Source organism: Corvus brachyrhynchos, unplaced genomic scaffold (genome assembly GCF_000691975.1).
Source record: "Corvus brachyrhynchos isolate BGI_N302 unplaced genomic scaffold, ASM69197v1 scaffold152, whole genome shotgun sequence".
Taxonomy (NCBI): Eukaryota; Metazoa; Chordata; class Aves; order Passeriformes; family Corvidae; genus Corvus; species Corvus brachyrhynchos.
The window spans coordinates 2,334,957-2,357,985 of NW_008237447.1; the positions used below are offsets into that span (position 1 = coordinate 2,334,957).

Consider the following 23,029-nt stretch of genomic DNA (forward strand, 5'->3'; position numbering starts at 1 on the left):
GGGTCAGTCTGTCACAAGGGCATATCTTATCCGTGATCCATGGGCATGTGCAGGCTATACTTGTGGACATGGACTGACCTGAAGGTGTTTCTAACACAGAGGGAAGCCTCCACATTTGAGATCTCAGAATACCAATTACTAAACTGACTGTGTGAACTTCTTGTTAAAAAATCTAATTCAGTTTTGAAAAGCTTTAAAACTACTTATTTCTCTCATTAGCTTGCTGTGGAATTGGATTATTAGAAGTAATACCTGTGTTTTCCCTGGCTGTCTGCTTCAACTGTTTAATTCAAAGGGAAGGTAATTGAAATCATCATAACCCAAATGTGCTGCAAGAGAACAGTCACTGATGTTATAAAAGCCTTACTGTAATCCACTTACTCTAAGTGGATTTGCAAGCCTGTTGTGACTTGGAGTTGTTCCTTTTGGTACCGCTTCAAACCTACAAAGTGAAGTAAGCGAGCCCCGATATTAGAAGAACCAGACAAGTCAAACCTGCCCTGTCCTCTGCTTGCAACCTTTCAGGCAAGTCAGACAAAGGCTGGATGATGGAGGAAATCAGAGTGGCTCACAGTTTTGCAACCAAGCACAGTGCAGATGGGAACTCTACAAGGATCTCAGGTCAGCATACGAGGAAACAACTCTGCGTTTGAATAAAGATTTATTTTTCCATTGTAGTGCCACTGCAATAGTCAAGTGAGGTAATTTTGTGTCCCAGCAGGGTTTTTCAATAATCAGATGCTACACAAATGTAAAATGTTAGTGAAACATAGAAATTCAAAACTTCTCCTATCCTTCCACCAGTAGAATGAAAATTATTTGAGAATTGATCAGAGTAAAGGCAGCTTGTAATGTCTCCTTTTCTGGCTCTTGATCCTTTTGCAAGAATGTTCTCAAGCATTTTCATATAGCCACAAAAATGAGGAACATAACTAAGAAAAAAAAGGAGAGAAGATATTTTACTTTTTAACACAGTGAAAAGTGATAAAATCTGAAAAAATCCTTTTAACTCATAATATTCCTATAATGCAGGAGTTGGCCACAGTGACTTAGGTGGTGTGGTTCTGTTAGCACAGGGACTAGACACAGGGGATCTGCTTTCTCCAAAGTATGTCCCTTTTCAGCTGTAGCCTGGTTGTAGTAGTATATGGACCTTGGTTTCTATTATCATGGTGCTATCCTGTGGGATCAGATTTACAAAATACTTTCTCTAATTATTTTGCCAAAGCTTTCCTGGTGTTTGGTTAGAAACGTTTCTGTGAAACGCACCTGCGTTAACATAAGTGATCAGAAAAAAGCATTTTCTAGTAGTTATAATTGTTCATATGATTTCCTCAGTGTGTTGGGTGGATGGAGGGAAGCACCTTTGTTCCTAATTTTGGTACTTGCTAGGATCTCTGATTTCACTAAATTCACAGGTAAAGTATATATTTAATGTCTTTAATAGGAGTATAAAGTAACAAAGTTCAGTTAACTAAAAGGTGCCTTTTGTTATTAACACAACTTTACAAGGAGTCTAGCCCTAACATTGAATGAATACAGTTAATATGTTTGGTATGGAAGATAAAGTTGTGCTCAAATAATCTGTAACACTGCCAACATTGTTCTGTTGACAAAAGGTTTATGTGACTATTTGGGTGCAAAAATGTTCCTTCTTTATGATGGTGACTCACTTTCTTGCCTGGGAGCATGTACATCCCTTAAAAATTGATGTAATGAGGATTGCTAAATAGTGCTTGTTCACCTATATTGCTAACTGGATACTTGCTGACCACAGGCTCGCTGCTCTCCTTGCAGTGCCATCCTTTTCTTGGATTTATAACAAAGCAGTTAATGAAAATTCATTTCCAAATATTTGGAAGCATGATTTATTTATTCCTGTATTTAAGGTATTCAAAATCACTACAGCCCTTTCCCTTTGCCCCTTCTTTTGTCAGTGATGGTTTTTCCACTTTAGTTTGGCAAGTGATGTATAAGGCACCATGTGATTTGGTAATGGAAATATTTGGTTCACTGAAGTCCTCCTTAATCCTGAAGCAAAGTCCATTTGAGCTACCAAATGAATATTCATCAGTCACCCTGTACAAAGGTAAGTGGTAATTAATTCTTTCTCTTCTCCTGACATGGTAAAGAGAGTCAGAGAAAAAAAAGAGGAGAAGCAAATATTGCAATCCTGCTGGTTTGCAGGATTCTAGAGGAAGGAGAGAATACCCTTCGAGCATTTTGGACTTATGCCTTCCTAAAAAGTAGGAGAGGAAAAAAAGCATTTGCTGTCCCTGTGTTTGCAGCAAAGAGAGGTTTTCCATCCCCTGGACCTGTCAGTAAGGAACTACAGTGGCAGTCCTCTTGCCCCAGGCTTTGCTCTGTTCACTCTAAATATTGAATTGTCTTCTCTAGTGCCCTTTTTACTAGAGAACATAAACTCTAAACAATGCTTTCTTCTTTAGAATGTTCTGTATCGATCATTAATTTGGGCTTTAAGTGCAGGATTTGTTACTGAGGTAACTGTGAGGTCTGTGCAGCTTCTTTTGCCGTCGTGTCAGACTGAAATCAGTGTTAAAAAGCTGGAAATTTCTGTTGCAGCAAAATTTCAACGGTCTTAAAAATGAGGACTTATACAAGCTAAGTAGGCTTTTTGGTGGAGCAATGTGTTTGTTCTAGTAACTGGCAGTACACGTGGATATATTCACATGCATGCACAGCAATCAGGCTGCAGCACTGTTCGGGTAACTGCAGCTGATGTTGGTGTGAATAACGCTGCTTGAAAGGCAATGCCTTTGGAATTCAGCCCTTCCTGCTGGCCCTGGTACCTTGAGAAGACTTTTCATTCCAGCTCATCCTGTTGGGCCTTTTCTGGATGTGTATTTCTTCACTTTTGCCTTTCAATTGCTCTATCATTTGGTACTCTTTGGACATGCAAGATGCTGAGACATAAAAAATAATGCCATAAATTTACAAGTCTGGCTTTTTCCATGCAGCACATGGATCTTTCTTTTTACTACAGTATGTACCCTTATAAAACTGGTTTTTTTCACTTGACCTATGAAAGAACAGTGTAAGTTACTTACCTCTTTGTTGCACATGCATTTCTTGCCCTCTGGAGATAGATTTCTGAATTTGACAGTAGACAGTGTTCCTTTTCTTTTAAGCTTTTGAGACATATAAATAACGACTATGTCTATTTTACTATTTTCCCCAAAGAGTATGATGAAAAGGTGCTTATACAATTACTAGAGAAAGCATATACTCTTCCTCCAAAAAATACAGCTCAGTGAGGCAGGAAGTACCCAGGCCTAAGGCATTGATTGCTCTTTCTCTTCCCTTCTTCCATTCCTCTTCCGGCTCCCTGTGTCCTATCTCGTCCCACTCCCATCCCCCAAGTCTGTAATCCTTCAAGGAAATGTCCCTAATTTCTGCATTAACCTCTCTGTAGTAGTCAGTATTTAATTTCACCTTGCTAGTGAAGACTCTATTCTGAAATTTCGTTACCCTAAGATCAGATTGAACTGATATTTGGAGTGCTTGGGTGCTTTAGCCTCAGCTAATTAGGACCTAACTTCTGCATCAAATTTCTTACTGGGTGCATTCACTCTTGCACCAAGAAGGATTTAAATTGGACTGGCATTCATTTACCTTCCTATCTGAGATCAGTGAACATAATGGAAAAATCTGAATGTAGCCTTGAAGGCAAAGAGAAATACAAACTTCCTGTAGGTTTCCATCTTCTTGGGCACTGTATATTGGCTTTTGTGTTGGGAGAACTATTGTGTTCTGCTCTGATGAGGCTTTTGTGATGCTTATAGAACTTTTAATAGAAACGTGAGGGTGGATAATGCCTGGTCTTTATTAGTTCTTGTCACTTTGTGGCTTTGAAAGGCTTGTTATCTGTTATCACAAAAAGAAAATGGCTACTGCTATGTTTGGCACTGCAGAAATGCAGAATGCAGCCCTTTTCCTGTGTAACTATTGAAAACTATTTTATAAGCTTTGGGAGGGATGTAAACCTAGACCCTATTTGAAGCCAAGATTAATAAATAAAAAAATAGTATATAATATAATTATTTTAATATAGTGTAAAAGCCAGCAGAATTTATATGAGCTTATATTTATTCTTTTAAAATTCCCTCCAAATAAGCAACAGATCCAACCAGGAAACCATGCCTAAAGTACTAAGGACAGGATAAATCACAATAAAATGCATACCTGGAAATAAGGTTGGTTTGGTTGTAAGAGTAAAACTGGTTTTGGTGGCAGCAGAACTTATGCCCCTGGAAGATGGAGGGTGACACAAACTTTCTAGAAAACACCTACCTTCATCTTCGCTTACTACCTGCCTTGAAAATCACCCTGATCATCCTGACATTGACTATATCTGGGCCTAAAGAAATGATCCTAAATGATCCTGAAGTGCTGAACTGGATTCAGAGCTGCAATGAGTGGGACATGCCCTTTCAAGAAGTAAAGACCAGAGAAGGAAAAGGAAAAAATCCTGTTATCCACAGACACAGCTGAAGTTGATTCCTTGGCAGGTCATCCAGTGGAGGAAGAATTTCAAGTTCTTTGTCACTGGGGAAGCCATCATAAGCCTGAATGAAACTCCTGTCCATGGCAGTAAGGTCCAGGGTTTGAGTCCTTATAGCCAGTGACAAGATCTCAAGAAGGTAAGCAGTGAATAATTTATCCTGCTCTCTTGGTTTTTGGTTTTTTTTGCCTTTGCAGGGGACAGTAACACTGTTATCTCTTGGTTTTCATTTGTCTGTGCCCATGAGAGATTCCCAGCAGAGTTCTTTAATGATTTCCTAAACTTAAACCACAACTTCTCATCGAGGCAGATTTTCTTATATTAATGGTTGCATTTTAAGCTGTCGCATGATTTAACTCTTACACATCTTTTTAAAGCTCACTGTGTCCTTTTGAAAAAGAGAATGATAGAAATGAACCCTCCTGTACTAAAAGGGAAAAGTACCTAGTGAACATTTAAAGTGCATTTGTATTGAGTAAGGTAATTGAAGGATGTTGTCATTGTCTTAAACTCCTAGAGTTACTTTAATGAGTGGCAATAATCTGATGTTTTCATTTGAGGGCTTGGTCACTTGACTATCTTAGTCTGTTGATCTACTGTAATACTGTGAAGTTATATATTTAATTATTTAGCTAACAGTGCAGTGTTGATTTCTCAAGGTTTGCTTGATTTTTTTGTTATTTGATTGACATAACTAATTTTGTTATGTTGATTAAAAAAAGAGGTGCATCTTTTCACTAACTGATATCCTCTTTTAATTCAATATAAAACTCTAGGGTTTTGATGTTAATTTTTAAATTTTTTTTTAAATTTTTTTAATCTTGATATAAGAAAGTAAAACTGACACCCCATTTGTCATTTCTGGAAGCCAATGTATAAGATATGTAATAATGAAGTGATACTCTAGAAAAGCAAATCCAGCAAACTAGGTCTGAAACTGAGGTAAAGCAGGAGGGTAAAAAGGTGCCTTTTTGTCACCATTGAGTTGTGTGGATATGTATTTTTCCCATGATGATGCATTTTTTTTTTAACAAAGTAGGATAAAAATATCAGGATCTCAATAGCTAAATTTTATCACTGTTTAATATTTTGATTTTGTATAAACCCACACAAGAACTAAAACCATCCTTTTTCTTTTTTTCCCCCTCTTTCACAAGGAGGTAGGTTCCTAAAGCAGGACATATGTAGGATATAGGAGGACAGTGGAGAACACACTGTCTGATCTTGTGATCTGTGTTTTTCCTAGTCCTGATTGCCTTGCAATCTTGTAATGAAAATTTGTTAACTGTTGTATAGAATCTGATGGATTTACCAAAGCTGGGCTGTCTGAGGAGATCTCACTTGCCTGATAACAAATGGGCACATATTTAGATTTACTCATCAAGAGGAACTTTGCTATTTTTTTTTTTTTTGGTGGTTAAAATAAGAGAGCTTTTCCTCTTCTAAGCTCTAAGCACAGTGTCTTCCTGTGTTACTCAGCTCAGATGTCTGTTGAGAATGTGTGTGCAGCTCCCAGTGCTGGCTTCAAGCCTCCCGAGACTTTTCTCAAATAAAAAGGCTGTTCACTACCCTGTTTCTGAGACAAAAACCTCAGAAACCTGTCCAGTGCTGTCTGCTTGTGAGGCTTCACTGAGGAGGCTGAGTAACTGGGATTACACTGCTCTGACAGACCCAGTGCTGAATGGACTTCAAAGTTCACCGCTTGCTCTGCAGGAGAAGTGATTGCTTTGGGATTGGCATGAGATATCAGAAAGTACAAAGAGAAAAAAAGTCTTGCTCTGCTCTCAAAGTTGTGCATGCTTTGTGAACGGCTGCTGCTTGTGTCTGAGCTCTCAAGCCAGCGCCTTTCATGTCTTCCAAAGGAAGTTTGGAAGCAATTCTGGAAACAAATATTTTCCTGCACAGAGAGTTTACATTTTCAGTAAACATGTCTGGGGCACTGAACTGCTTGTTGTTAATAATAATGATTTTGATTGCTTCAGTGACTTGCAGAGGCTGTGAACTGGCAGCTCCCGTTATTCCCCTTCCATGAACCACTGGGCTCTGTGCACCTCTGGAACTGTTAAAAGAGCAACTGAACTTGTACTTGTTTCCTGCACTCTGAAAATGAAATGTCTTCTGAGTCTTCTAAGTGTCTGAAAATCACTGGGCCATCAGAAAAGGCTAAGCTAAGCTGGCCTTAGTTAGTAAAAGCCAACAAAATCTCCTGGTCCTGGGTAGCTGACCCATAACTGAAAGTTTGATACCAGAGAGTGCAATGTGGACCCTTGTAGAACACCAACAGAGAGCTGAAAGATAAGTGAAGAACACTATAATAGTTAAAATAGCACAGAAACCAACCAGACATTCAACTTCCTGCAAGTACAGCCTACACAGGAACTTCTATGCAGTGTAGAAAAGTGCAGATGAGTCCTTGGTTGTCATTTTCAACCCCATTTGCTGTCCTCCCCTGCCAACAAGATCAGAGCATACCCCAAATAACTGATTTAACTCACACAAGCACACAGGACACAACCACACAGCTTACAAGGACTGGACAATGTGGAACAACCAGAAGTCCTTCCATGGCTAAGGTGAGAGGGGAAAAATCAATCCCCAAGCAAAGAAACACTTTCTTTAGATGTTTGGTTTCTTATTGAATCACAGAATCTCTCAAGCCACCTACCCATTTGGAAAATGGAGGCCAAGCAAACGACTCTTGTTTTTTCCTTCCCAGCAGTGTACCAAGTTCCACTTGCTGGTCTGGCACTTAAGGTGTTTCTAAAAGACAGCTTTGTTTTCCTAGGAAAAAGAAAAATCTATATTTTGAAGTAAAGAAAGGAGCTCTTGTGCCTCTTAAAGCTAGTCTGAAACACAAGGATGTTGTGGTAAGCATTAATCTTTTTTCTTTCAGAATTTCTCTATTTTTTCCTGATGCTCCCATCAGAATTCTCCTACTTAAAGTACAAATTAAAGCAATGAGAATTCATTTTTTCCCCCCCATCATTGAAAAAGAGATGGCAGTAGCATGTTGTTCTATATATTCATATTGTTGGAAGTCAGGCTCTTACCTGTGCCAGCCAAATAGTTTGATGCAGGTGCCCTCCTGAGGAGAAGAAACAATTACAAAGGAATTTTGCTGGCTTTTGGTATTTTTTTAGTCCAGTTTAGGAGTTACTTGGTGTGGCCAGGAGGTGCTGCCTGTGTTCTGGGAAAGAAAGAACATCTATTGCAATAAGCTTCTGCTGAGCCATGCTCTGCATGATGTATTTGAGTCTTTTGTTTTCTCTATGCTCAATTTTGCCCAGAGAGCTGGGAGGTGAAACCTGGTCCCAAAAGAGAGCTGCTTTGAGCCAGTCAGTGCTTTTAGATTATATTTCAGTGGCACAGCTCAATATTTGAAGAAAGGAAAAACCTTCAAATTGAAGAAATATAAACAAAGAGCCCTCCCAAATATCCCTCTCCCCTGATGCTTTCACTTGCTTATTTGTTGAAGAGAAGATGCTTTTCTCATCTTCCATTTTTATGAGAACAGCAAAGCTTATAGAGAATATTGTGCTGGCATGAGGCCTTTGCTGCAAGATCTGTGTTAGGAAATAGATTTTTCTGTCCTCTCATGTGAAGGAAAAAGTATTGTTTTCATTGTGTTGCCTGTTATCCTGGGTGCTCTGTCCACATCTGAAGCACAAGACAGCTCCTGCTTTTACAGTGCATAAATAAGTGGAGAAGTATGGGGAGGGAGGGGGATTGGCCTGGCACAAAGGTCAGCTCAGTTAATGTCTGCACTCTCCCACCACAGAACACAGCGTGCTGGAAATCATTTATGCATCTACCATGAAATACCTGGAAGAAGGAAAGAACCTGGATTGGAACTGCCTTATCAGGCATCAACAGAATCACTTGTCACAAATCGACGCTCACCAGTATAAAAGAGCCAATAAGGAAAACAGGGCTGGGTTTGGAAAGGAGATAGAAAGCTTGCACCTCTCACAAAGTGCAGACCCCATGGCAAAAGTCATGTCCTCACTGAAAACTTGTGAAAATATAAGCAGTCAGCCAGTCAGACAGTGCCTGCTATCAGTGCAGAACCAAAATAAAGAATATTTTCCTAACTGCTGTGGGCCGCTTCATTATGGTGAGTGTAACAGGTAAGCTCTGTGTGTCCAGGGGCTTGCTTGTAGAGGGAGTTTGGAGGTGACACGGTGGTGTCTCAGGAGAAATTTCTGCATGATAAAAACCGTGTTCATGAAGATGTATCCTCTCCTCCTAGGGTGTGAAACTGAAATTGATTGCTGCCACACTGTGACATGGGCAATAAGTCTCATATTCCTCTGTCTCTTCATCTGTGCATGCTAAATGCAAGGCTGACATGTGAAAAGGATTTGTTTTAGGTTGGCTGTGGCTTTCCCTGAGCTAATGGAAATAGCTTCCCGTGGGATTTCTACTCTGAGCACCGTTACCAGAGCTGAAAGGAACTGGGTGAAAAAAGCAGCATGGGAAAATGTGTGTTAGTCTCGGGTTAGAGGCAGGTCTGCCCCAGCTCACCTAGCATCTGTTCTGGGTTCATAGCCACAGCTGCATTCCCAGGTAGCAAAGTTATTTTCTCTAAAATGGAGATCCATGAATTTTCTTAAATTGAGACCTTTGTGTATGCAAACAGCCCAGCCTTATCACCTCTGGAATTCATTGTGGTGTATGTAGACCTCAGGAAGTATTGGTGCTTAGAGGGAGTGGGACTTGCGGTGTGGCAGGCACTGCTGTGAGCTACTTTGTTCTTATTGACCCGACTTTTTAATTTTCCTGCTTCACTGGTTAGAAGAGAAAAAATATTGTGCAGAAAGGCTGTGGAGGCTGATCCATACAGTGGCAGTGCCCCTGTGCAGTCATTTCTGAAAGTGTCTTAGCTGGTCACAGTTAAGTGACACTCAACTGTGTGGTGTCTTCTACTTGTGCCCACTGACTTCAGCTCCATGCCCCAGCAGAAGAGAATATCTCTTTGGCCTAGATAGCCAAGGTGGTGAGCTCCTGGAGCTTTGTGGGTTGGTTGTGATCTGAGTTGAGCTGAGATTCATATTCATTCCAAGCTGTTCCCCAGCTTTGTCAAAATGCAGGGCTTATATTCACCTTTCTCCTTCTTAAAGTTTTCTCCAAAATATTTTGACTAAAAATAAAATGAGAATTACACCTCCACCTTTTTGACACCAATTTTTAGGTAAGGAAAGATGCAGTTCTGCAGACCTTTATTTGCATGTTAGTAATTGTTGTATCTGGTGTGGCATTTCCAATTCCACAGAGAGTACAGAAGTTTACCTGGAACAGAACAAAGCTCTGAGTGTGGATTCTGGGCTGGAGAAGATGTGGGCTGTGGTCATGATATCCTGGATAATGATATCTGTCAAAGGTAAGAAGATAAATACATGTATTTTTATTTTTTTTCTGAAAATAAGGCGTATGATTAATTTTATAAAATCACAAGTCTCTCTAGTGGGTTTCTGGCATTGTCTATATATTTATTGACACCCCTTCCTCATTTTTGTCCAGTTGTACTTTTTTGGGACCTGCCTCCCATGCAGGGAGGTTTTTTCCTTTCCTTTCCAGCTCTCTGTGCAAAGAAGGATTTCCTGTGTTGTTCTCCCCTCTGAAATATCTTCTGGCTCGTTTCTAGTCCATCCTCTGTGCTTTTCAGTTTGCTCTGAGAAAGCTGAGACCACTCTCAGTGGGATGAGCTCAAGGTGGGGAGTGCACAGGAAGCAGAAATGAAGTCAGTGTCAAACTCACTCTTCTATAAACAGAAATCAAAATAAGTTGTGATGTTTTACCCAGCTCTGGGATATTTTGAAAGCTTATTTTGTCTACAGATTTTAACAGTGCTGTGTCCCTCTCCCCTTTTCCAAGCATTTGTGTGGATTTCCCTTTTGTGAAAGGACTTGTCTCTCAGGCCATAAGATTTGGTACTAAGTGACAAGGGGAAGATGGTTACACCTGTATTTGTTTCTGTGGTGACTAAGGCTTGTCTGAGAAGCACTGCTGATCTCTAACATGTTTTTCATACTTGGACGCACGTGTAATGTTTTTGAGCATCAAAGCAGACACATAGGCCAAGTGAAAATTTATCTCTTTGTCACTTTGCAAGGGATCTGATTGTTTATCAGTTCTGGAGGGCTGCAATGGCTGCTGCTGTGGGAGCCTTTCAATCACAGGCAGCCTGATTTTGGATTCTTGTTGAACTAAATGTGTAAGCCACATCTGACAGAACCAGCTGCTTTAAGGGCACCCATACCAAGCAGTATAGATGTCTTGCTAGGTGGGGGTAGGGGATGTGGAGAGGCTCAGGGAGAGCATTGTATGAGCCTATGGTTTGGGTTCCAATGAGCCAATTTGGACTGCAGATATTTTTAGCACCATTCTTCAGCAGGCAGCACGCTGTACAACTGCACATCAACATGATGCTTCTCCTGTGGGTTGGTGAAGCTATGTTTCCACCTCCTGGCAGCTACAAGGAATAGCTGTGGAGAGACTAGGGAGAATTTTTTGGTTTTGCAAGGCTCTAGAAGATGAAGTAGGAATTTTAAAGAGGCAGTTCTCTTGAGCTCAGGGGGATTTTAACTCCTTGGCGTTCAGTATTCTATACTATGTATAAGCATAGAAGCTGCTTCCAAATAACCTGCTTTGCAACAACTGTGAATATGAGTCTTTGAGCTGAAAGGTCATAAAAACAAGGTGCTTGCAGCAGGTCTGTGAGTAATAAGACACCAGAGAGACATTTTACATGGAGAGGGGGAGCATCAGTGTATATCCATGGTAACTGGGGACATGAACACACCTAATGGAATTCCAGATCCAAATACCTATGCATTCTGTCTGTTAGGAACAACAGTTGTTATAGAGGCACATACTGTTACAGAGGACACATAGTCAAGACTAGGAATTCTGTGAGGTGAGTGGCCTTGAGTAACAAGAAAATGCTAATTTTTTTGTCACAAATGAGTGTTTTAGGAGGCTCAAAGAATCACCAGCAAAGGAATTGGCAAGAGCAGGTTTAATATTAAAGTGAAAGTGTGACAAAAGGCACTGGCGAAGCTCACTCTACTGCTTACTGGGTGGTTAAAGCACAAAGAGAAAAATCATGCCAAAATGTAAAATCAATCAATCTAAAACTAAAATCAACCACAAATTATCTACATTGAGGTTGAGGAAGGAAAAGGGGTAAGGATGCGAAAAGGTAAGGATAAAAAGGAATAAGGAAAGCCTCCCACTGGATCACAATGTTCAGAGACGTCTGCCTTGCCAAACTTAGGCCTGGGCTTGGCCAGCAGCTTAGGCCTAAACTCAGGTTATTATCTGGGCAAGAAAAATAAGTTTCCAAAGTTGTTTGTTAAAAACCAGAAGCTTGTTAGACAGCACTGTTTCCTGGGAACAGACTGTTTCTGATAATCTCAAGAGAAGTTCAGCCCTGATGCTGTTCATCAAGGCCAAGGCCTAATCAGCATTATGATTTCATAATGTGGCCCGAGGAGAGTGGGGGGAGACATTCTGTAAGTGTCCTTCAGTAGTAAGAAAACACTAATTTTCCCAAATAAAAATCTCTTGTGCAAGTCAGGATGACCCCTCCCTGTCCTTGACTATGGTATAGCCAGAGCTGGGTTTTCATTCAGGATCTGCTCAGAAATTGAAAGTGCCTGTTTTTTGTCCATGCCAGGGCAATGCCATCTGCCTGTTTTGGAGGAAAGAATGAAAGTTCTTTATCCATCTCATAACTGTCCTGTGTGAACCAGCAAAAGACAGCTTTGAGTAGATTCTGCAATACATGTTTTTAGAACCTATACAGAAAGATAGACTGCTAGTCCAAAGCTTCCAGATCAAAATGTCTTTTTCAATGGAAACGGGTTTTCAAGCTAGCTGTCCACGTATACGTTCAGTCAGGATTCCTCATCCCACTTGTTCCTTATGCCCTCATTAACTGCATTAAAACCAGTTTGGAGAAATTTTATAGCACATGTACATAACCCTGATGGATAGATGTGCTGGAGTCCCTGAATCTGGACTCTGAGTGAGGTTGTTTTGTTCATTGTCCAGTTGCAGGTACCCCCCTGTAAAATGCAGTCAGTTCTCCATAGGTTATCTTCTTTTATATGAGGAATTACCTTATTTGGGGAAGACATTCTCTTCCAAGAGGTTTGTTGGAAGCCTGTATAGCTCAAAGTTGCCTCTGGTTTATCCCTTTGGATGCATTTTTATAATCATTTAGCTAGAGACTCTTTATAATTGGAGAAGCCATAAACTAGCTCTGACAATAAACCATGTGGAAGCAATGTGCAACTTGGATTTCTAGTGATGGAGACTTTGCAAACAAGCCAACTAACTTTTCCTGCTGTGTCAGAGGTCTGTGAGTGCAGCAGCTCCAAGCGTGTGCATAAAGTTGCACCTCTATATAATGATTTTTTAAAATATTCATGTATACAGCAATATACATGGACATGGCCCAGCACAGACACTTTTAGCAAGTGAAGGTATGGGTTTTGTACATACAGTTTAAGTGAGCCCTTAGCTGTGCACAGACACAGCCATATAGCTGTAGTCTATATATGTACATAGCCTGTGCAGGCCTGAGGGCAGGGGTGGCAAGAAGGCTGTGGTCTGTTGCATGAATGCATTCAGCAAAGTCCTTGTGGTGGGGAGCCAGAGGCTTCCTGAGTCTCTGACACTTCTGCATTCTCTGTGCTAGTTGGCTTTATTTTTTTTTTTCTTATTTAATCTTCCCTTTCTTTCATTTGTTTCGTAGTGCTGCACCTCAACTTTTCACACAGTGCCTTTGGACATTGAATAAGGAGACAGTGATCTGCATGTTCTCCTGGACTGGAGAAGCTCTGCCATCCTCAGGAGCTTCCCCTCTGGGCTGTATTTTAAGCCACTCTGGGAAGATGAGAAAATGAAGATTTTTTTATCAGCAATGCTCAGAGTCCCATGAAGCATTAACGTTTGTGGGAGACAACCTGAATTTATGTCACGTTTTCACCTGCAGACCACTGGTCTACAAAATAGGGGGGGAAGTTTGGTTAGCAGAAACCTGAATAAGGACATGTTGTAGGACTTCTCCCAGCAACTCCACCCTCCTGCATCATCCTGCCTCAAATGGAGCTTAAAATCTGCCAGAAGAGAAATGAGGTGAGAAATTTTACTGGAAACCACCAGGGAGAATTTTTCTAGACCATGGAGCTATAGGTGTTAACTGGCTCATGAGAAAGGGAGTCTATGACAGCAGAGAAACCTATATGGTGAGGAAAGAAAAAGGACAAGCATCCCCTTCAGTGTATTACACTGCACCAAAAGAGTGTAGGCCGTGATAAATGGCATCCTCACTCTGGTGTCATGACTTTATTTAGCATTTGAGAGGTGGGATGTGTAGTTTTTTCCAATATAGATGTGGGTTTCTATTTTAGGTATGTTTTGTTATACAAACAATTTATTCCACTTGTAAAAAAAACCCGCAGAAAGGGAAATGAAAGAAAACTTTTGAGCATCCTCCTTTGCCATACAATAACGGTATGTACTTCATATTTGTAAGTGTTGATCTAGCTGCTCTATAAACACAGGAGACAATTTTTTTCCTCCTTAAATATATAAATAAGTAAAATATCTTCTTCTATGCCCTACTGGATGACTCCAATGAGGGCTGAGAATGCAGCTCCTTGAGGCTGGAGAAGCTGTCTCCCAGCTGATGGGGGGCTCCTGGGGCTTTTTGCAGGATCTTCAAAGCCATCCATGGAATGGGTAAGCTGTAGATTTCAGAGAAAATTATGTTCCCTGAAGTGTGAAGGAGAAGGAGCAGTGAAGAGCTGAAGGAGAGAGGTCGGGTAAGTGCTGCCTAAACCATGGTTAGTGATGTTACAGGTAAGACTTACTGACAGGTGAGGAAGGACTATCTGGGGTTTTATTTCTGCTATACACCAGGTCTTCTGCTATTTCTGTTCTTTTTAAAGCAGGAATTACTGGAGGTTTGTCTTTCTCTGCAGTTCAGGATTTGTGGTGCAATTCCATCATGTTTGGCTGTGGAGTGGGAGGCCAGTACCTCTGACTGAAAAATGGGGAGGAAACTTTCATTTGGGGAGCCTGAGATATGTCCTGGTTCTTAACGGAGTGTTTTGGGAGTTAAACATCAAGCTATAAACCATCTCCTCTCTGTTCATCTATAAATACTTGTCTGGAAGATTTTTCTCTAGTTATCCACAGCCCTGAAAGCAGTAATTGCACTTGTGGATTGCTAATTCCTAGTTTTTTTCCTGGAAAATCAGCAACAAAAAGCAGTAGGCCCACAAGGGGCAGGAGTGAAAGTTGTTAAGATCGTGAATATATGTGTGGTAGATAGATTTGTCTGCTGCAGTATTGGGATCGAGTGAAAAGCTCCTGAGGTTAATGACCTACAAGTGATAAGGGGATTCTCTAGGGCCAGGAGTAGAAGTTGCTGAGCATGGCCCTGCTGGCCCAGTGCAATCAGCTACAGTTAAAAAAGAAATACATTTTCTTGATCACTGGAAATTGGGTTATAATTGCATCAGGATATTTTAACATGGAAGTGTCAGGTTTTACAGGCTTCATTATCAGCAGGGCTTTCCCCCATCTGTTTGCTGACATTGGTGAGAGCCACAGATGGCTTATACCTGGGAAAATCAAGGTGTTAGGTACGAGAACTGTTGGGCTTTCCCCCCCATAAAATGGAGAATGTAAAGCAAATGTCTTCCCTCTTTCTGAAAGGAAGAGAATGAGCTACCAGGGGTGGTGTTGTTCTCATTCATCCTTTGCTCATACTGCCTCTTCCCAACGCTGGATTACAGTGCTCTCTGAGGGGACTGGCTGCAAGGCAGCTACAGAAGTGAGGAGTATGCCTTGGCTTGTGCAAGAACGTCATGGGACTAAGCCATTTTCCAGATGAGCTAGTGATAAAAAGGTAAATATATCCGAGAAGAGGGGAGATGCCCAACTGCTTTCTGGAATTACAGCTACTATGCATGGCAATTGTTTTTTCCCCTGGGGAAAAAATCCACACTTTGTAAAGTTGGTGTTACTCCAAATATTGGTATCTTCATTAATTCAGTAGATAGACACCACAAATCTCTGCCTTGCTGTGGAGGAAATTTCAAACCTATTTACCTTTATGTATATTTACTGAAACACTGTAATTTTACAGTGGTTTTGTATAACTCGCTTGTGATTATTTTGAGAGCTCCTTCTACTAGACTAATTCTCTATTTCAGAAAGCCATCCACTCTCTATTTCCCAGTTTGTAGAGAAAGCTTTGTAGTTTGGAACTGGATGAAACTAGCTCACGAACTGGATGGGCAGAATTTCAAATCATCTCTGGCTTTGACCGATGCCAGCAACTGTGAGACAAACAGGGAGTCTGAGAAGAAAATGCACTGTGGATGTACAGATCCATCAGTCCATGACAGTGATAACAGTCTTCTGCTGTGCTAGTACAGGATTTCAGGCATCAGTTTTCAGGGCCAGGATATCTTTTAGAAAATAAAAAATACCAGGAGGCTCTAAAGTCAAAGCAAAGGTTCATTACCCTGCAGCATTGTCAGGGGCCAGCCACAGATGGCTCAGGTAGATGGCTAAGAACAGAGAAAGAACACAGCCTCTCCCCTCCCCCAAGAGCTTTTTGGTTTCAGCTTTGGGACTATCTATGCTGCCCCTTTTGATATGTTTTGTCTTCCTCTCAGGGCATCCAAAGTCTTGCCGTAATTTGTTGCTTCATTTTCAGTGGAGGGACTTGAGGAATTCCCGACAGAGGACCATTGCTAGGGAGAAATGGGAGCAGAAGAGGCTGACCTGGGGATGTTGAAAGTACAATACAACCAGCATCTCTCACTTCAGAAAAGCTGCAGGCTTTTGAGCTGGGTGCTGTGTGGTCTTGGTGATGAAGTGGAAACATCAAATGCTGCATAGAAGAAGCAGCTGCTGCTGCTCTGACTGCCAGAAGTGTGGGTTTGGATTTTAAATAGCATAGCCTTGGTTTGCAGACCAGTTTTCCTTATAAGAGGAAGCAAGAGAGTTGACACAGATGTGTGCAAACACTTCTTCTTGCTGTTCCTTTCAGCCCTTCCATGCCTCAAGACACAGGTCTTACAGAGAACAGACTTCTAAGGCAGGGCCTTTTGTACCCCTTAATAGGTGCTTCCACTTCAAAACAGAACCGTATTTTGCTGAGTTAAACATGGAAATGGCTCTGTGACGTACTGGTTATCCTTTAAAAAATTGTGGTGACATCTGATGCGCTGATGGATACCGGACCTTTTCCTCTTTCAGGTTGTGTTAGCAAATATTTTAATCATGTTGGACTTTGCTTTTATTTGTCTGATTTTAAGTTGGTGCTTTGCATGGCTCGAGGCCTGTGGCTTGTGTTTGATGTGTAACAGCAGACAGCTAAGGTTGTGACTTGTTCTTCATGTCATGAAGGAGTTTGTTTCCCTCAGTTTAGCTCTCCCACATCCTCTTCAGAGCAGTGTACAACCAGAGTTTTTTTCACTCATCTCTTTTGGAGGGGATGGAGGCTTTATCTGTCTGTGAGACGAATCAGCTGCATGTTATGATCTCAGAAGCAGCAATGAAGAGAAACTCATGAACCGTACAGCTGAACACAGGGACTACCTGGGATGGGATCTCCTAAATTGAGATAGTTCTCGCTTTGCAATTATGTCTGAGTCCTTTGTGAGGATGGAGAGGGAGGGGAGCTCCAGGTATTCTCTGCAGTTCCCTGGTGTGCAGGAGCTGTCTCGGGATCAGCCATCAGGACAGGGGTCCCAGTGGGAGCGGGTGCTTGTGCCGACATCTCTCTGCTCACCCCAGAACGAGAGTCGGAGCACCGGAGCACACTGGAACTGCTGCTGCTCCCCTCCCAGGTTCCCGGGATGAGGAGGGCTCCTCTTGAGGCTGACAACTGGGTCACTCTCCTCCAGCCTCAGCGCTCCTTGGGATGAATCCGAGCGGGAGCGGTGCTGTTCCCTGGCTGGAGGAGTGACACACATATCGCACGGTCTCGTGCCAGCCACCGCCACCGAGGCTGAGTAAAACTTTTAATTTATTTAAACGCAGCTATTGAGGCATTTTAATTCCATCAAAGGAAATAACACAAGGCGAGGCACAAGTATTGGTTTGCTGCTTTTAAATGGGTTTGATTAATCTGCACTTGGTTGTTCCTTTTTGGATTTTACTTTGAGAGTTCCTTCTCGCTCAGAGGCACAACTATTCAAGGGTTGTGAATTTTAAAAATTGCAGATTAAATTCTGTGTTTCACACATGAATATTTAAACAGAGTAATGTACTCTGTTCTTTCTGTAAGGTCCCATTTTTAATCATTAATGCCTGTTCTTTTGAGCAAATAAACCCCATATATGAGATTTGTATGCATTTAAAAAAAAAGATAGTTCTCTGGGACAAGTTCCAATGTGAAAATATTCTGTTATGAATATTTATGGACCCATCAAAATTGGTGAACAGTGAATTTGCTGATAGAAATTGTGGGAGGTTTGTTTTTTCTTTTACTTTCCTTTTGAAAGAGACTGAGAAATTCTTTGCAAATTGGGTCAAGTTCAGTACATAATTCTGGTCAAAATGTATCCTTTTAATTTTTTTTTGGTTAAAAAAAATTCAGCTTTTAAAGTTTCAAAATTTTTTGATTGAAAGCAACTTTTGCATGTGTAATGTATCCCAATTGCCAAAAAAAAAAAAAAAAAATCCCTAAACTTCTGACAGCTTTGAATAAAATGAAACAAAACAAAATATTTCCTTTATGGCAAAGATTTTGCATGAATGAAAATGAAATTTGGGATGCTTTTAATGTAAGAGTTACATTGCCTGTTGCACATTAGTAGCGGAATACAGATCAATGTGGTTGTATTGGCATTTTTACCAGGTTGTAATGAAAGCTTTTCACCCAGATGCACCACAATTCTTTGTTAGAGTTGTGAGGAGAACAATTCTTTGAGGAAAACAGTCCTGTTGAGGGTGGCGAGGCCCTGGCACAGGTTGCCCAGAACAGTTGTGGATGCCCCATCCCTGGAAGTGTTCAAGGACAACTTGGATGGGGCTCTGAGCGATCTGGTGTCGTGGAAGTGTCCATGGCAGGGGTGTTGGAACTGGAAGGTTTTTAAGGTTCCTCCGAACCCAAACCAGTCTGTGATTCAGTGACTTGAATGTGGACATGTATCACATTGCTTTAAGGAAAGCACCATCTCTTGCATTTGGCTCGTGGCTGTGGCAGCATTTGTTCTTCCTGTGCCACACGTGTGGCAGCGTTGTGGCTTCTCTGAAAGCAGGAAACAAACTCATATGGCTTTGATCCCTCGCAGTAGAAGGGGTGCTCTTTTTGTTCTGCTCCAAAACGGGAGTTACTTTTCAAGCAATTAAAAGCATGCAAAGGTTAGGAATAATTTCTTTACCAAATAGTTGATGTCTAGATCCTGAGTGGTACCAGAGATCCAGGATTTAAAAAACTGTTTGTAAACAGTAGCTTTTTTTTTTCCAACTCTCTTTTTCCTTACTTTCTTCAGTAAGATATAGGGTCTTGTTTAAAACTTCTGCTTTCAAAGGAATCAGAGGTTTTACTACATGTTCTCTTTGAAGGGATGAGCACAACAATTTGTTACTACATTCCATTTTCTTTGCCTTCACTTTCTGCAGTGCTGATTCCTTCTGCTAAGGATGGCTCAGAAATGGGCAGTTCTGGCTGCGCTCCTTTTCTTGCCAATCGATCTGGCTGAAGGTAAGTGAGAAAGATCCAAAACTACTTGTAGCACTGCTCGGTACTCTGTATTTCCAACTTGCCAGGACACTGAAACTTCATAGTACACCAGAGCAAACTTTGCCAATTGTTCAGTGGGAATGCAAAGGAGTAGTGTCACCTCAGCTGGCAAAATAATTGTGTGCCTTGCAGAGTGGCACAGGATGATAAATCTGGTAGGAATCCAACACTGGCCATCTGTTCACCTGGGACAATAGCAGGAGAGATGTGATTTCTGGAATAGAAGGGATCCACAAATGTCCCTTACTAAACTACTGCTCCAAGAGGTCTTGGTTTTAACTGTGCCACAGGTGTATATTCCCCAGCTATCTTGGATTTTACTGGCGCTTGAAGCAAGGCACCTAATTCAGAAACACAATAAAGTTTTTAAAAGTAGTTTCCTTTCCCTTAAGAGTGAATTTTGCCCTCCCTCCCAATCATTTTTTCAAAGCCTATATTAAAGTGATAGAAATTTGTTGACTAAAAAAAAAAAGTGAAGGACTTGCAGATTGCCAGCATCACTGTACACAGCAAAAAGGCACCATCTCCACTTCAGGTGGAGATGGTGCCTTCCAAATTCAGGAAGGTGGATCTGGAAGCTGAATACTAATATGTGCCCCAAGGCTGCCGGTACAGTCAGGAAGTGTATTTTTAAGGGTGATGAAGCCAAGAGTTTCCTGTGCTTTCATGATGGCTGTAGCATCTTTTAATGTATTTTTTTTTCTCATCTGATGCAGCTCACAACAGGGTGAGTGTAGAGGCTGGCCATGAAGCTGTGCTCAGTTGCCCCAATATCTCCAAGGTGTCTTTGCTGCTGGTGACATGGAAGAAGAATTGCAGCAGTTGCTGCTTGTTGTCCTATAGAAGTGATCACAATGAGACAAGAAAGCTGAACTGCAGTGAGAGGATCACGTGGAAATATTCACCTGTCTGTGACCCTGCGCTTCGTATTTACCCTGTGAACCTTGGGGATGAGGGAAATTACACCTGTGACACTGCCAACAGTGAAGGGAATTTTCATTTTTTCTTTTCTCTGACTGTGATAGGTAAGATTGCATCACTAAAACAAAAATTAAATTATTCTATTTGCAATGTAGTCAGGAACAAAAGAATATTAGGAAGCATCATGAATATATCAAGTCACCTTTTCCATATAGTCAGGTAAACTATATCTAGGTTTCCATAAGTTTAAAAAAAAACACAAGAAGACTTTATGTTTTGGCCATATTAATTAAGCCATCTCAATATAACTAAAGATTATGGGAAATGAATTTTGGAACTCTATATTTGCTATTATTATTAATTTTAGTCACTTGATTTTTTTTTTTTTGTTGGGTTTTTTTAGTTGGTTTTTGGTTTTAGTTTGTTTTGGTTTTGGATTTTATCTTCTTGTTGTTCCCTGCAGAATCTTGCCTTTTTGATGAAGGCTTAGGTGCTGGCCTTTTCCCTGTTTTGCGAAATGCAGAATATGAGTTGTTGGACTTCAAGCAGAACAGTTTTGTCTAATTTCTCTTTTATTTCCCTGCTATCAAATTTTGGATTCTATGTATCCAAACTCCTATTTTACCTGAAGCCTCAGCAATCTGCCTTTTCATCAGTCAAGCTGTAAAGCTTTATTTAGTCCACCCCTCTCTGTCATCACATCTGCTAATCTGCCATCACCTTTTGGAAAACAGGAGGAAGCAGTACTTTAGATGTAGCCAGCTAGTTTTTGAGGTGTCCACCTCAGACTTTTTGACGTATTGTTTTTCCTTAAAGATGTGCTAATATTTCAAATGATTTTAAAATCTCACGAATTGGTCATACAAACTAAAAAATACCACCTGTTTTTCAGTTTCTCAGTTGGTGATTTTATGCTAAAAATGAAATAGAAATAGAAACTAAGATAGAAATTATGGCTTTTTAAAATTTCTTCTCTAGTGCCTCCTACGGTGACCCTGACCCACGACAAGAGCAGGGTGGCTGTCTGTCAAGCATCTGCAGGAAAGCCAGCTGCTGACATCTCCTGGATCCCTGCAAGCAACCACAGCTCTGAGGAAGAATTCCATCACCCCAATGGAACAGTGACCAGAGTGAGCTACTTCAACTGGGCCAACAGCTCATTTCCCTCTGTCACCTGCCTGGTCACCCACCCAGCCATGAACCAGACTCTGCTCATGGACCTGACATGTAAATAATGTTATTCTGTGCTTGCACTTCATCATGCCTAGGGCTCCTCTGTGCTGTTCTGTCCAGCTGTTCCCACTAAATGCTGGGGCCCTGGAGCTGGGTTAGAGTGGTTATAAGGTAAAGTCCTAGAGCATGTTGAGAGAGAAATTAATAATTTTGAGTTAGTTGAAACCAGATGTTTTGTGGCACTGTACGGAGAAGCTTTCAGTGTGTTTTTCTTTCAATTCCTGTTCTGTTTTACAAGAATTCCTTATTCTGCTTTCAGTGGGTTCACCTTGGTTGGCTGCCAGGTGCCCTCCAAGCTGCTCTATTGCTCCCCCTCTTCAATAACACAGGGAGAAAAATACAACGTAAAGCTCGCGGGTCAAGGTTAAGACAGGGAGAGATCACTCACCAATTACTGTCACAGGAAAAAGAGACTTGAGAGAAAGTAATTTCTTGTGACTCAAATCAGAGTAGGACAGCGAGAAACAAGAACGAATCTAAAAGCGCCTTCCCCACAACATTTTTTCCACAGTAGTGATGGTCTGGAGAAAATTTCCTTGGAGAATGTCTGTCTGTGACTTTCAAGTGTTCCAAAGGTAGTAAAGTGTAAAGTTTAGCTTCTCCTCTGGCTGTGCTGGACCTGTTGGAAGTAGGATTTGTAAGAATAGCTGAATAAGTGCTTATATCATCAAAATACCTTGGTAGTGGCACAAAGGACAGAAGTCAGCATAGACCAGTCATTAATTAACAGAATTTTGCAGGGATGGCTGCTCAGTTCTGTTGTTCAGGGCAAATAGTACTTGAAGAAAAGGAGAGTGTAAAGGCAGATGAGTTGAAAATGAAAATGTGTTTGTACACACAAATGAGTGGATGTGTGAGGCAGCTTCTTCTTGCTGGTTGGCATCCAGACATCTCATCAGTTTCTCGCTGCTTGTTTGAGCTGTGAAAGCAGAGGATTAGCTTTTTCCTCCAGCCAAGGTAGGCAGTAACATCACAAATCTGTGGATATTGACATCTAGCTCGGTAACTTGCTCTCTTTTCTCATCTCTCAGGCACTTCCCACATTCTTCCATACATCCTGATAGGAGCAGCTGCAGGTGTCGCTGCTGTCACTGGTGTGACTTCATGCTTGATTTTCAGGTGCAGAGGTGAGTCCTTTGATGACCCTGAAATATGTTACAATCCCGTTGCTGACTATGTGCAGGTACAAGGACATGCACTTTATTGCTGAGAGTGAGGTGGGAGGCAAGGGTTGAGGAAAATGTTCACATATGCACTGTCCTTTTGGAGAAGTCGTAATAAAATAAGGGGTGGAAATTTAAAATAAGTCTGGAGTTTTGAAAAAGCCATAGATATTATGATATTATGATATTATTATGCATTACAGGCATGTCAGAGATTCATCCAGGATGAAAAAGGGTGCTTTCTGAGAGTAGGGCAGGCTTTGAGATTTTAGAATTATTTTGTTTGCTCTGCACTTACTGGCACAAAATTCTATACTTAAGAATGACAGTTCACAAACTAATGATCAGACACAAATGAGCTCTGTTTCCATCAGCACTCATAAGTTTTCCCTTGAGCAAGACTAAGAATAG

The 23,029-nt window shown here is 41.1% G+C and overlaps 1 protein-coding gene across 3 annotated transcripts in view; it reads left to right on the forward strand.

The window, feature by feature from the left end:
• The window catches only part of LOC103613731 (cell surface glycoprotein CD200 receptor 1-B-like), a 34,537-nt gene that overhangs the window by 7,350 nt on the left and 4,158 nt on the right, over positions 1-23,029 (forward strand). Inside the window, exons 2-11 of one of the 3 annotated variants that reach the window (XM_017731490.1) lie at positions 526-4,661; positions 7,308-7,389; positions 8,301-8,636; positions 9,795-9,902; positions 13,284-13,666; positions 14,247-14,355; positions 19,181-19,262; positions 20,018-20,326; positions 21,201-21,449; positions 22,487-22,582. In XM_017731490.1, the coding sequence (XP_017586979.1) occupies positions 19,202-19,262; positions 20,018-20,326; positions 21,201-21,449; positions 22,487-22,582 (715 nt within the window). In that variant the 5' untranslated portion in view covers positions 526-4,661; positions 7,308-7,389; positions 8,301-8,636; ... (2 more) ...; positions 14,247-14,355; positions 19,181-19,201. The other 2 variants (XM_017731492.1, XM_017731491.1) reach the window with 2 other exon arrangements.